Source organism: Strix aluco, chromosome 10 (assembly GCF_031877795.1).
Source record: "Strix aluco isolate bStrAlu1 chromosome 10, bStrAlu1.hap1, whole genome shotgun sequence".
In the NCBI taxonomy this organism is placed as follows: Eukaryota; Metazoa; Chordata; class Aves; order Strigiformes; family Strigidae; genus Strix; species Strix aluco.
The window spans coordinates 20,721,120-20,736,345 of record NC_133940.1 but is presented as its reverse complement, the minus strand read 5'-3'; the positions used below and the strand labels follow the sequence as shown (position 1 = coordinate 20,736,345).

At 49.5% G+C, this 15,226-nt stretch overlaps 1 protein-coding gene across 3 annotated transcripts in view; it reads right to left on the bottom strand.

Moving 5' to 3' along the window:
- Positions 1 to 15,226, bottom strand: part of FHL1 (four and a half LIM domains 1) — a 34,081-nt gene that overhangs the window by 7,467 nt on the left and 11,388 nt on the right. The window contains exon 1 of one of the 3 annotated variants that reach the window (XM_074834723.1): positions 5,478 to 5,569. The exons of 1 other annotated variant lie outside the window; for it this stretch is intronic. In XM_074834723.1, coding sequence (XP_074690824.1) covers positions 5,478 to 5,499 — 22 coding nt within the window. In that variant the 5' untranslated portion in view covers positions 5,500 to 5,569. Of the gene's footprint in view, positions 1 to 5,477; positions 5,570 to 15,226 lie in introns of those variants that run through there. One more of the 3 variants, XM_074834724.1, reaches the window with a different exon arrangement.

Here is a 15,226-nt window from a genome sequence, read left to right as displayed (position 1 = left end):
AGAAGTGAGGGGTGGCTGCTGCCTTCACCATCTCCTCTACAACCCCTTCTTTTCTGTCAGAGTAACATGATGTTGGCAGCACACCATGAGCAGCCCTGACACAGCCCGGGGAGATGCCTGCCTGCAAATGAACATTTTACTGCTATTTCAGAGCTCTTCCTCTGCCTCATCTCTGAGCTCAGGAAGCTGCTGGATAGGCAATAGATGGTGCTGGGGCAGGAGATTGGATTTACACTATTGCTTTGCAGATTTTAAAGTCCAAGAGTCATCTCACTGTCTCCCCTTTGTCACCCTTTCCACAAGGTCAGGCCAGAGTAAGTTGGAGTATTTCTCTTGCAGAAAGACAGTCCTGGAGAGGAGCATCACGCAGCGAGGCTGCAGCGGAGGTGGGGACCGGGTTCACACCCTTCCCCTAAAACTTACAGAAGCAGGCTGGAGGCCAAGCTGGCAGAAATTGCACTCTGTGGTGACCGGGGTCTGGAAATGCCGCCTTGCCAAGGTCAGGAGACGGCCACGTCCTGCTGACAACTACGCCAAGGGTTGTGTTTGTACCGGTTCAAGTAAATGAAACAAACAAACAGCTGAGAAGCATGGAAACTATGTGAGCCATGGCCAGCTCTGCAGAGCTTTATCAAGTAAGTGGGTTTTATTTAGAAGAAATGCAATTGCACAGAGTCCAGTGCAAATGGTATCGAAACGTTCCTGATCTCAGGTTTAGGGTTGCTTTCAATCAGAACACATAATCGTGAACATATGGCTCAGGAAGTAACATAATCCTGTGTTCCCATGTAATGCATCATGTGCTAACGGGAGACATACATTTATCACAGCGGCTTTGGAGCTCCACAGACAAATTAACACTGTGCCTGACAGCCCCAGGAGCTGAGCTGTGCAGGCAGGCAGGCCAGTTCTGCCTGCCTTTTGCCATCTCATGGAGCAAAAGGCCCCTCTCATAGATAGGTTGGGGCATAAATTTTCTTCCAGGAAGAAGAAAAGCTCTTACAGGCGCTTTCTGCCCTCGGTGGTGTCATCCCTACCCTGATCTAGACCCCAAAAAGGCACCTCTATCCCCTTGCCTACAATGAGGATGCAAACACTGACCATGTTGTCCCAACAAACGTGCTGGCTGCTCATGATCTCTGCTCACCCATGCCATGCCAAGAGCCCATGTCAGCCAGACCATCTCCTACAACCCTCCCACAGGAGCAGCCCACCCAGCCCCAAAAGCCGCCAGTCTGTGGCAGAACGGGGCCCTGCACTGGTAGCAGCTGTGCTGGGACCACTAGATTGTCTTCCCCAGAGTGAAGCAAGTGGCCATGGAGACTTCAGAGCTCTGCTGCCCTGGGGAAAAAGCATTTAGCATCCTACTGCTGCTCCCCTAAGCTGTTCTGTCCCCTCTCACAGAAACTAGACAGGTATTTGTTGTCTCTGTAAAAAAATAAATACATCTTCTAAAGCCTGGTTGGCAGCAGATCATGGTTTTGGAGATGTTTATCTCCTTAATAACCTGTTCACCCTCCAGCTGCACCAGGTCCCCACTGCTTAACTTTCCAGAGCTTCCAGGTATATTAACCCTGGCCTGTCTTTGCTGTCTGGAAAATAAACAAGTCATGAAACTAAGAATATACTGGGTATATGCAAAAACCACGACTCCTCCTCATGCTTCCTTGGGGCCTTTATTTTAGTGCACACTGCATAGCTTCCCCATGCAAGCTGTGCAGCAGCTGTTGAGCACACAGCAGGAATTCACACCAGTGGTACAACCGTGCTACAGCAACAGAAAATTCAGTGCTCAGGGTAAGCATTCATCAAACTAACCACTAAAACCGTAAGTGCTGTACCTTTGTGCTTCATTTCACCATGCTGTGCTTAAAACAGCAGTACGTGCAGGTGTTGTAGCTTGGAAGGTATTTGAACACAGTTTCTTTGGCTGTACCTTAACACCAGACTACAGTGAACCAACAGCCTGGTCAAGTGTCTCCTGTGTAACCCCAGGAGAATCACATACCCTGAGGACATGCACTGATCCAAACCCCACCTCAGCTTGACTCTGGGGCCACAGAAGGGGAATTAGAAAACAGAGGAAAAGTATGGACAGACTGGAACTATTCTCGGGCCCAGGCTGACGTCCGTGTGCACAGGATGTTCTTCTGGAGAGAAGCAGGTGAGAAGAGAGAGCACAGGCTGTCGGGGGGAGGAGTAAGTGCAGTATGTGCCCATCCTTAAATAGCTTAGAGGACCCTCAATAAAAACAAGAGCTCAAGAAAAATCCATCAATACTTCCAGAAACTAACCCCCCCTTTAAGCAAGGTGTCCCTCTGCCACCAGCCCTGGCAGGGTGCTGTCTAAATGTAGCTCCCTGATGGATTTGGCTACAGTTTGAGGGCAGCTGGCCAAACCAGTGGCCTTCTCAAGTATCAGGGTATTTGGCACAAAGACCCTAACATTTACCTGACCACAGAGGTGCCAGTTAGCCACTTGTCCTCAGAGAGCATCTGCTGCTTTTCAAAAAACAGCCCCTCAGCCCTTGGACAACCATGCCTTCCATCTTTCAAATACAGATCTCAAATGTTTGCGCTCTGCCAGCTTCCACACACCTCAAGTCACGCTGTGGAGCAGTCACAGGGCTCTCCCGGCCAATGGTCAGGGTCAGGGCTGTACCCTGCAGCACGGCAAGCTTGGGTTGGAAAGGGCACAGACCTAAGAAGTGCCACCCCACTAAAGCTATTGGATTAACACAACCTCCTGCCTCTCCCATCACCCCTGGGCTGGTTGCTCCAGGTTCAGTCAAGCTATACACCGCAAGGCAGCATGGCAGTGGTTTGCACAACAAATGAAACCGAAGAACTCAGCAAAGGGAGCTGAAGCATAGCTGATAAGCAAAGCACTTAACACAGGATATGTGTTAATGACTCTGGGGAATATGTTTAAATGTGATAAACCACCAAGGAAGAACTTGAAGTGTGGTCTCTAAAAACAACCAGGGAAACTGTACTTCACGATTGTTCTGCTACTTAGGAAACAAGATGAGGCTGAAGGTTTTAACACTCTGCCCTACGCACAGCTGCATACTCTATGGCAATACATAAGGAAAAGAGCAATTGCTTTTTGACTCCATCAGTTTTATTTTTCTCAGCAGACTGAGTACACACAGCCCCCACACCACCAGGCATTGGCTACCCCTGCCTATTTCAGCTCACAACCTGGCATCCCCTGGCCTGTCACCTGAGTTACTATTCTCAGCATTCCTCTATGCAATGTCGCGTGGTCTGCTATAAATACCAGGGAATACCCTTAAAAGAAGGGTCCCATTAATCTGAAATGCAAAGCAACACTCGGGACTGTACCTCAAGGTCACTGGCACACTGCCCTGGACAACAAACATTTGCAAAGACAAAGGAAAGAAAAAATTATTTGCAGGTCATTTTTGCTGTGAAGGATGGCAGTAACAAGTGGAGAACTGTGCTCTTCCATTGCCAGGCTGGGACACGTGCGACTCTCATACTCTATAATTCAAAAATTAGTCTGTTGATAAAATGGAAGCTTCTTTATTTAGAACAAGAACAGCTCCAAGTTCCTCAGGCAGTTGCCAAAAACATTCCCTACAGTCCTATTTCCACCATGTCTGAGCACGTCCCAATCATTATTAAATCTTCACAGTTCCCCAGGGAAGTAGGGACCTGCTATTAAAAAAAATACACTGCTCCAGCCCTGCAAACACTTCCCTCAGGGCTTGCTTTTGCACTTAACACAGAGCTCAGCTTAGGCTAACAAGGCTCCCAGAGTGCACATCACTGCCTCCAGTAAGGCTGAGCACTTAGGCAGAGTTTAAGCAGTGAAGCCCAAACCTTTCAAAACTAATCAGACTGGCTAAAGCAAGAGAGTCCTGTTCAGTAGCTCGCTCACTCTGCGACTGCCTTAAGCTTTGACCTTTGAAACGCCTCAATTATGTTCCCAGCTATGCACAGATCTGCCCCCACCTCAGTAGCTGGATGCCCTTCTCATGCCCAGGTGCTCCCAAGAGCCAAACGTGAGCCTTTCTCCTGCTGTGGATGATTCACCCCCCCAGGGCAGGCACTACGGTACCCCACTGCAGCTGTCCCGGAAAGCAGGGCTCCCCACGGGGTGTGGGAGCAGACACTGCCCTATAACTTGTTGGTGGAAGCACTCCAACTACAGCATCGGCTCAGAAGACACTTCAGCATTTTATAATACAGCACAACATCAAATCCATGGGTCCTTGCCCCTGAGAACACCTCCCTGAGGAAGATGAGAAAGAAAACAAAGATACAGCTAGGAGTATAATGAAAAGATGCTACAGCATCAGTCAGCCTTGTGGGCTGAATTTAAAAACTAAATCTCTTCTTTCATTTTAATTGAATGGATCACTCTTTTTAAACACCTTTGAGATGTTTAAAAATCCACAGAAATCAGAATTTACTCAGAAAGGTACATTGCAGAACGTATATCTGCATCACACAAGCAAATCCTAAGTAGCTACGTGCCATGCAAGAAGCCTCACGCTCATGCCTTGTCCTGGGAGACTGAGCATGAAGTTGAACAGCATGCTGTGACCTTCCTCCCCAGTTTTGAAGAGGGTCTGTGTTCTGAACCAAGTGTCATGAGCACCTCTGTCCCCTGGCTCCGTTTGATGCCCACAGGAACTGTGCCCCAAACTTGACACCCTCTCCCCAGGCACATCCACCCCCTGGGCTATGTCTCATTGTATGTTGTGATGTAAACACACGCTGGACACATACACACAAACATGGTCAGCTTTTAAGAATCAGATAAGCTTTTAAAAATCCCGAAGAGCTTTCAATTGTCTGTAATTGGAGGGCTAGAGGAGTTTAGTCAGGATGGGAAGACACAACACCAACAACATTTACATGCCTTGGGGGACACGCAAAACATGCTCTCAAGATTCCTGTCAGTGTTAATGGGAAGAAAAAGTTAACATTTTCCTGCCACTGGTGAGGGTCAGTGTGTTTGATCTACAAGACAAACACAGAGAAGAGGGAGTGACCACAAACCTCCCACCAGAGCCAAGCAAACCATCTGGGTTTACACGCTGGGCTTCTGCACGCTCCCCTCTGCTACAGGTTTCCCCTGCTCACTGCAATAACTTCTTGCTGCAAGGAAGAGCATCATCCCCCATTTTCACTTAGTCTTCCTCCGATAACAGCTGAGCCCCAGCCTTCCCACAGCAGCGGGTACAAAAGCACTTACCATCCAATGAAGCTTACAAAATAGATGAGGCCGCTGCCACCACTGCGCTCCCAGGGCCAGTCCCCCACACTGGTTATAAACCCACTTGCCATCATTAGTTACAGCTGCAGATAGCTGAGGCTTAAGAATGCGTTCAAAAGAGTTATTTCTCTGGTGGACGAGCCTGTTAGCAAAACCTTCCTCCCCATTTACCAGGCATCGCACACGTGGGGTTTCTCCCACAACATCTGGCAGCACATCCACTTTACCTGTGTGCCTGTGGAAAGCCATGATTAGCAGCCCAAAGTCACCAGCAGCCCCTTAGGTAACAGAGTTCACAGTCTCTTGGCCGATAAGGAGCTGCCCCGTTTGATAACATACATTTAAACGGAGGCTATTAATACGGACGGGACTCCTACCAGATGTCCATTCCCCTCCCCAGAGATCACAACCTTAATCCCCCTTGAAAATTCTTACCATTTTAGGTGATCTGAGGGAGAAGAATAGGATCCAGAGACCTCTAGGTCTCTGTAGGCAACATGTAAATACCTGCCCGGCTACTCAGCACCCAAATTAGTCCCAAAGGCAGAGTGTGCCTCAGGAACTTGACCCCATGCTAGTACTATTTGGCCTTGGCTTTAGAGCTAGATTGCATCTTGTAACAGTCCTGAGCTAAATTACAGACCCGACATTAATTCTGCACTGCTGTTGCTGAAGAGAGGAGGTAGATCACAGCCCCATGGGGGCCAGGAGGGACTGCAGTCCCAGGAACCAGCAAGGTGCTGTCCCCTGGCTGTAGGGCCCAGGAAGGACATGGGCTGTACCCCTGGGGACCCAGCTGACAGTCCACAGAAGGAATAGAAGATACCTTCATGGGGGAGGTTAGACTTGCTTTCAACACAAGGGTCACGCTGAAGTTTTACTGGCAGTAAATCGACTGTACCTGGTCCTCCTCCAGCTTTTACCCTAAGCAAGCTCAAGACGTTAACTGCTCAAAGTGAGCAAGTCCCTGAACAGCAGCGCTTGGAAAGCCGGGTTTCATGACTACAGGGCTTCTCTAGCATCTAGGTAGGGGTATGGCTGGGCTCATTCCCCAGCACGGGGCTTATAGAGAGCACTGGCTCTTACTCAGGCATCCACGGAGCTCCCTGGAAGACCCCAGTTCCATGGCTTCAACCAATGTATTTCCACCAAAGTCACGACAGGGAGCGGAGGGAGCTCTGGTTCAGGGCCGGCTCCCATGGGGACACACAGGCAGCGGCAGCTCCATGGCCGCGCGCTCACTCCAGGTTATGGAATTGGCGGCGGTGCACACTCAGGGCCGGGGGCCAGGGACGCCCAGCTGCTAATCCCGCCTCGACACTGGCCGTGGGAAAGTCAGTTAACCTCCCTGACAGCCACTGGGAAGAGCCAATGTTTATCATTCCTTCCACAGAGCCCATCGCAGTGGTGTCTGGCCTCTAAACAGCAACCGTCATCTTCAGCCTGAGTGGCCCTGCTACAGCCAGGAACTGGGAACATCTCCACGTCCCTGCTGCGGAGGTCCCGAGAGCTCCTCGACCACACACATGTGGCAGAGCGTGCACAGCCTCCAGCCCCAGCACCGGGGTCAGTGACCTCTTGGGCCTTCATGCCCATCTTAGGGCCCCCAGGTAGCACACATGCAAGGTCAGCATCTCACCAGCATCCCAACATCTCTGATTTTCCAACAGGGCCCGGAAAAAGCCACACTTGACAGCATGCCGTCCCAAAAGAGCACAGCATGGATCCACTTGTGTAGCAGATTGAGGCTGGGAAACGTGCTAAAATACTAGCACATTAAAACACTTTGGCTAGGAAAAACCCAACGTTATTCTGCCCCAGCTCGTCTATAAACTCAAGCAAATTGTTTGCATAATTCAGATGGTAACCGGAACCCTAACAACTGGTATTTTCCTGTGCTAATCTTGCTGCACGCAGTGTAATATTTACAGACATGAGTTCATTTTTGGCAATGCACGTAGAGTTTGCACCATTAACCAGTCTCATTCCTTTCTAGCTCCCTACACAAAGCACTGGCACCCTCCCACTCAGCAGTCATTTCCTACTTCCTCCAGAATACCCTCGTATTTCAATTAGAAAGGGTAACCTTTGCTCCCCATCCCAAAAGGCAGAATAGCATTGCTGTGCAGTGTCAGCAGCTGCCATGTCCCACCCCAGAGGCGGCTGCAATTCAGCAGTGGTTTGACAGCATTGCAGAGGCATGTGGAGAGTTGGGATGGACACTTGGCCATCAAAATGTTTCACGTGCGCAAATGCATGTGTGTTTTCAGCATGACAACAGGCGTGGGCTGGAGGAGGTGGGCAGGAGAAAGCCTGGCCAAAAACCAGGGAGACAACACAGCTCTGCTGATGCTCACGAAGCTTCACTATGAAACTCCCCAGAGCAGCACTTCATGGCACAGCTCACTCTGCAAAGCCTCCAGTGATTCCCCAGAGCAGTCTGTAATAAAAAGGCCATTTTGTTTTAATTTGTCCCCCCTGGGTCAGTGCAGCAGAGATGGGCTGAGGAACAGCCCTTGCTAAGAGGACAGGGCTGCTCTTGGTTTTTTGGCTGATTTTAGCCATATGACCTTGGACAATTCCCACCTTCTCCCCAAGCCCCTCTTCCTCCCAGCAAGCCCAGGTGATTAAACACACCATTGTGGCAAGGTATAGCACAAGTACCAAGGAGAGAAATCATTGCCCTCTGAAACATGGCAGGGAGCAGAAGCCTCCAGGAAAGGGAGGGTGCCCCAGAAAGGAGGTGTGCCAGCCCTGTCTGAGCCCTTCTCTGTTAGCCAGGCACCATGCACCCACAGGTTCCAAATTAAAAAAAGAGTTCTACAAACATGTTGGCGAGTGCACAGCAGGGCATGCAGGCTTGGGTTTTCATGTTTTTAACATTAAACCTGTCCTGTAGGTTTTCAGGATTCCAGGGAGCTGGACTGGACACACTGATCCCACCACACAGGTCTGACTGCAAAGTGGCATGGCTGGGGCATAGTGTCATCCACTCGGATAGACAAATGATTCACATTGTGGTTTCCAGAGTATTTTCTTGCCTTAACAATCCTGCCAGTAAAGGTCTGGGAGTCTCAGCTTGCTCACACATCCTGCTGTCACTCAGTGGGCAGAAAGTCTTAAATAGAGCCGGTATAACCCAGACATTGATGAACTATTAGTCACCATCATCAAAGAAAGAACCAGGCAGCAGTAAATATGAGCAGGAGGAGAGCACCTGTCCACTTGTTGGGGTAACGCTGTACCTTCTGCTGCTATACACACTGCTTAGCAATGCACAGTTAACCTGCATAGAAAAGCACACTAGCCATTCCCTGGGCTCCCCATAAAACAAGAGCCCCATATTGCTCCCTACCCTTCCTGTCATGCAGGCAGCGCTGGACTCACTCCATGCCCTCACTCCAGCTGGAGGCTGCTACTGTGACAGCACAGGACCTGCACGGTCCCATCGGCCAGGGCTGCGCCCAGCAGCATGGGGGTTAGCACTCCACATCCAGGTTTGCTCCCACTCACCATTTGTACAGGCACTTCTTCCTTTTCAAGTAACAACACAGCAGATTCAGGGTTTTTTTAAATTTTAAATCTATCTTAGGTTGCATGCAATGTGTGTTCTCCCACAGCAGAGCGCACTCCTTCTGCCAAACCTATTGCAGACCCCAGTTAAACATCCCTTGGCTCTTCTGAGGCAGAAACAAAACAAAATAACTTTTTTAAAACCTATGTGCATATATATATAAATACATATAAAGACAGAGTATGCAGGAAGCCAACCAACAAAGGAATTGGGCTTAAGAAGAGAGAGGACACAGATACAGCTCTCTCCAAGAGAAAGCCCACCTTTGCACTTGCAGCTCATCCATCAGCAGGACAGAGGAGGCAGCAGCCCCACTGCCACAGAAACGCCAGGCAGGTTTGGGATCTGGGACTGACCCCTGGGGCTGATCCAGCTCTCCAAGCACTCAGTATCTCATGTGCTTCCTGCTCCCAGCACTGGCTCTGCTCTAGTGAAAGGCACTGCAGAGCATTGCAGACCATCTGGAGAGGGCTGCCAGGGGATGGCCCCTGCTCCCTACCAGCCAGGGACCCTAAGTGCCACCCACAATCACACCTGAACCAAAATGGGGAGTTTCCACCTAGTGCTTTCAATCAGCCAGTTCAGTTCCAAACTGGACAGTTTCTCTTTGAAGTATTACAAAAACGCTTCAGAAGACTCAACCCTGGCTCGGTTCCCCCATTCTGCATACAAGGCTGCACGCCTCCGCACCCCTGAAGCATCCTGCAGGCACTCACGTGAACACAAGACAGAGATACCCTGGTTCACATGGGATGTACCCACATCCAGAGCAAAACCAGCAAGGACATCACTGCAGTGACAGAGGGGACAACACACCAGCCATCAGGCAAGCCCTGTGCCCTCAGGCAACCAGCTCAGAAGGGATGGTGGAGAAGGAAATGGCACATGGCAAAGACACACAAGGTGTTTTCCCTTCTTCCATGCTGAACTCCAGCCCACAGCTGGGTTCTGTATGCTGAGCCTTTCAGTGCCAAGGGAAGCTTTTAGGATCAGCTGTGAAGGTAAGGATAGAGGAACTGGGAATAGATTTATAAGGAGGCAGACACAGAGAGGGTGACCCTTCATGAACTCAGATATGATGCGAGCAGAAACAAAAGGGGGAAAAGAAGGCAGGATAAGAAGAGAGAAAAAAAAATAAGGATGAGGGTGTAGTAAGGAATGTAAGAAAGACAGGAAAGAATGGTCAAGAGATAATGGAGCTGGAAATAAAGGCATCTGAAAAATAGCAAAACTGGGAAGAGCTATAAACTGGGTTTTTCCCATCTGCCTCCATCCACAGGCTGGACTGTTTCCAGGACTATTCCCATGGCTGCTCCAAATTTATTTCCCTGCTGCCATCTGCTCTGCAGCTCCCCTCTACACACGCTCCCGACTGGCACTTCTTCCTATCACCTGTTGCTGACATGGCAGACCTCTGACTGCTGCTGAAAGCCAAGTGACACCAAGGCCTGGGGGGAGTGTCTGCGCATAAATCAAGAGCTGCTTGGTAGACCCAAAGCTTTGTTCAGCTCCTGTCCCCCCTCCTGGCTGTGTCAGGGTTGGAGAACAGAAGCTGCAGTGTGGTGGTGTGCAGGCACCATCCAGACCCATGGCAGCAGCCTCAGGACATACAGGCTCCAGAGAGGACTGGGGTGAGAAGAGGCTGAAGCACTATTAGGTGCTGCTCAGGGTTGGCTTCAAATCAACTGCACAAGAAAGTGCTTTTCCTCCTATCCCTGCTCCCTCCTCCCTGTGGCTCTTTGCTGCATTACAGATAAGATGCCAAGACTATATCTTCCAGCAGCGAGGATGCCGAGTGCCTGCTGTGGTCCCTACAGTTAGATTTAGACCTTCAATACAAGCTCAAAAAGGGACAGTCCCAAAAGGCTGAAGGTTTTTAAAAAAATCTCTTAGAAAGACAAATGTATTAGTCTTAAATGCACTAGGTTAAATCTGGGCTGTGTTTCTCTTTCCAGCTCTGTCTCTCTCATCCTTCTGCCTCGACACAGTCTGCAGAGAAGAGTTGTGAGTGTGCAGGCAGCAGACTGGGAGGCTCAGCAGGCTGCCCTCAACCCCCCTTGCATGAACTGCAAGGTGAAAACAACAGGTCTGAATGTGCCTGGACATCAGACAACCCTAAGGGGACACAAAGACCTCCTTTGCTCCTCTTGAGAGAAAGATCCACATGTACTGCCGAGACTGGTCTGATTCAGATGCCCTGTAAGAGCATGAAGCCCATAACTAGGCTAAAAAGCCTCAAACACAGCATTCACCTCCTTCTTCCCAGCAGTCTTACAGATGCATCATGCACAGACCCACCCAGCAGCGCCCGGTTTGAGCAAAGCAGCCTCAATGCACTGCAGTCAAACATGAAGCCCTCCTCAGAAGTCATCTGCCCTGAGAGGAGCAGAAATCAACTGGTTCTTGCAAATTCATTTATCACAAAAGCAGCCGAGGGTGCAGGAATAAGGTGTGCGGTGTTTACCAGGGAAGATGAGCCAGCAGGCACGGGGGAAGCAGCCTGCATGGTCTTGGCGTGGTCATCAGACCATGGCGATGGTCTCCAGGTTGGCATGTTAGGGCCCCAGCAGTGCCACGCTCTCACCCACGCTGGCCAGGCCCCTGCATTCAGAGCTCCCATGAGGAGCTCTGCGGTTTCTGCTCACCACATCTTTTACCAGGGCTGATGTGGTCCTCGGAGGAGCGCTCCCTGTGGCCAAGCAAGCTGCACCACAATTCAGTTATTACTCCAGGTTATAACCCCAAAGCTTCACGCTTAGGACGGCGTTGCTCTTTAGGGTGATCTTGGCCAACTGCAGGGATCTTTCTTTGTTCAAGTTTAGATGCAGTCACGTGGAGGAGGAATGACCACTGGAGTCAAACGTGAGGCAAAGGTTTGCCAGCCACAGCTTTTCCCCCATGGTTTAGCCCCGGCTTCCGAACTGAGAAAAGTAACTTAAGTCCCTGTCAAATAAATACCACACTGATCCCAGCCAGGCAGCACAGCAGTCTTTTCCAGGAAAGATGAGGTCTGATGAACACTCACAGCAATATAATCCTACCATACCCACACAATAAATGCTCATGTCGAGGCTTCACCAAGTTGTTAGTGAGCCATCACTGAAATAATATTTCACAACCTCCATTACGATCTCTGCACTCCTAATTGCTTTCAATTACTTCTCACAGGCACGGCAGCTGGGTGAGCAATGCTCTCCCCCAGTGAAGTTAAACAGCTCACTGTGGAGAGCACAGAAGGAAGTTCAACTATTAGTTTGCATCACTGCTTGAAAGCTGGGTCATTCACCTTCCCTGGAAATCTACCCGCTACAAGTCAGAAATTAGCAGCTACCCAAACATCCGCTACAACACACATGTTCTCCAGCATCCCCCACATGGGTTTCCAGTAGCCCTGCAACCCTCCTGCATGCGTTCAACAGGACCTGGCAGCAAGGAAGACTTGCAAGGCAGGCACTGACGCCTATGCCCAAGCTCTTCCTCCAAAGGCTGGAAACTCTTTTGGCATGATGTTTTCTAGCAAAACATCATGTTCTTGGGAAGGTGCTGGGCAATCAGTTCTGCAGACCTCCTTCCTCTGCCCCCACAGCACAGTGGGCCAAGCCAAAACCCCAGACAAGTGGCACTCTGCAAGATCAAGGAGCCTTGGTGCATCCCCTTTATTTTCACAGCAGAGAAGAAAGGGCTGTTTGTGAACGGACTGTGATTCTGGCAAAACATCCTCCAGAAACGCATCACATGGGAGACTCTGAGGATAGACAACTTCAGCTCAGGTGGTCAGAGAAGGTTAAAACAAAAGCTTCTCAGAAAAGGGCTGGGCAGAATCACGCTGCCTAAGGACGAAGACAGGCCACTGCTTTAATGAGAAGGACATGCCCTTCTGAGCACTGGCATGCTGGCTGGGAAGATTTCCTAGCATCCAGCACACCATCAAAGCACCGCCTGAACTTGGCACAAGCCCCACGGCCATTCCCTGAGCACTGATTTAGAGCTGACAGGAGCCAGCCCTGGTGTATGGGTTTAGCAGGACAACCAGCCCATTACCCTGGGCACAGGACAGTCGCCTCGAGCAAGATTAACATTTGGCTACCTACACCTTCAGTTGTTAGACAGTGCTGGTGGCTGAAAGGGCCAAATCACCCTTGTTATGTGGCCATTTTAAAAATAACCTTTCCCAAAGCCCCACAGTGCATAACCCTGCGCCTGTCTCTGCTCCAAGAGCCGAAGGAGATCAGCTTGCAGGGTTGACGGGTATTTTTGGGCACTCTGACTAATTGTCAGGACATATGTTGGGCATTCTTCAGAAGGAAAAACAAAGCTGCAAAGTCCCTTCCAGTGAGGCCTATGGGTTTGGATTAGTCACAGAAGTTATTCTCAGAAACTGGGAGGGTTTGATACAACTTTCAACTTCAGATAAGTACATTCTAAAATGGAAGAAGAGGTCAGCTTCCTCACACCCCAACACTTACAATGAAGGCTCAGCCAGGCTGGGCCACGTTGCACCAAAAACAAGGGCAGGAGAAGTGAAAACACTTCATCTTGGTGTGGCTTCAAATTCACAACTGTTTTTTTGGCACTGCGTCACATGAGCACTCACTGACTGTGCCAGCCAATGTGCTCCAAGACAAGCCAAGGAGAAGACACCCACTGGAGGGGGGTCAGGAGGCCCACAAGCACCTGCCCGCTTGTAAGACCAAGTTGTGGTGCAGCCTTCTAAGGCATCTTGCTCTGATCCTGCATTACCACACATTTCCTCTGCTGAAATGAATGCCATTTAACTTTCCCCTTTGCCCAGGCTTAGTTTGTGGTCAGAGTTGACTTCAGCCACCATTCATGTTATATTTTTCAAACTGGCCCATCAAGCGTCTTGTTAAAGCTCTGTTCATTTAACAACCACACACTGCACTGCTCAGCCAGGCTCTTTGCCTCTCCCCTTTTGTAGGGAAGTTGGAACCTTTGCCAGACTAGGACACCACTCACCCCGATCCTACTGAACTTGCCTCAGCTGCTCTTTTCCCAAACTGATGTCCAAGAGATTAAGGACTCAGGCAAAACCAGAGAAGTCAGCCCAACTTCCAGAAGAGCCTGAAGCCCTAATAAAGGAGTATTTTGCTAACTGTGTCCCTCTTCCTCCATGCTTAGGAGAAAGGGACTCCCAGCTCAGCAACTCCAGAGCCTCGATGCACTGCAGCCAAACATGAAGTCCTCCTCAGACACCAGCTACCCCAAGAGGAGCAGAGATCAGCTGGTCCTTTCAAGTTCATTTACCATGAAAAAAAAAATACGTAAAAGGAACCTGATTTGTTGGGGTTTTTTGTTGTAGTTCCTTGCTGCTTCTCCTCCCAAGGGCATCTTTCTTTCACCAGTCTGAGCACCTCAACAGCACTATACTCATACGCCAGTTTAAGCCAGCACTCATCAAGAAGAAGAAATTAAGCTGGATAAGACAGCAAATAAAGCACCTGTGTGCAACATGGCCACAACACCCTGGGACACATGAGTCTAGAGCAGCCCATATTTCCCCAGCACCGTGCAAGGCCTGGATGTGCTATACCTTTCAGTCCAGAAGCTGTTTTGATGCTTTGAGCCCTACTGCTGTCTCACCCCGTGCCACTGGCCCACACACTTGTGCTTTCCCCTTTCTCTGGTGTGTATCAAACCTTGCTCTTTTCATTCAGCAGAAACACTGCACCAAAAGCACACACATCTCAGGGTGACAAGAGCTTTCTGAAGTCTCCACCAGTGCTTTCTGCATGTTTTTCTCCCCAAGCTGCACAGCAATTTCCACTGAGGGTAAGTGTTGTCAATTCAATTTCTAATAACGGCATTAAAATGTATGAGCCATTTCTCTGGAGCCAGGGATAATATTTTCAAAGTGTCTGTGTGATACAGGAATGTAAATCTGATTTTTCATAAAGTGATAAGGATCCCAGGTCTCCCTAGAAATCATGTCAGATCAGAGCTAGGCAAGGTCTACACTAAAAAGCATTCTCCATGGGGTCAGTTAGAAAGCATTGATTCTCATTTTATTAAAAAAAAAAAAAAGAATATCTTTAAATCTTTCATCAGGGTTAATATTTAATTTCAGCCCAAACCAGAGAGACCCAGCCCAGAATAGCTCTCAGCCCACGGACAGGAGCCCAGCCCTGGTTCGCAGCATCCCCACTGAGTGTCCTCATCTGCAGGATGGAAGCTGTTTCAGAGGTGGGGAGCAGGGGAATTCTCCTCCCCACAACACCCTCCCACTCTAGTTTTTTGTGTAACTGAGCAAAATTTCAGTTGCTTTTGTGTCTTTGGAAATATTAAGATTAGTAGACTAATACTTGGCAAGAGAGAGTTCAGCCCAAAGCCATGTGGAGAGGCAAGGTTATTTAAGCTGCTAAATTTAATTTGCCTCCCATTCGC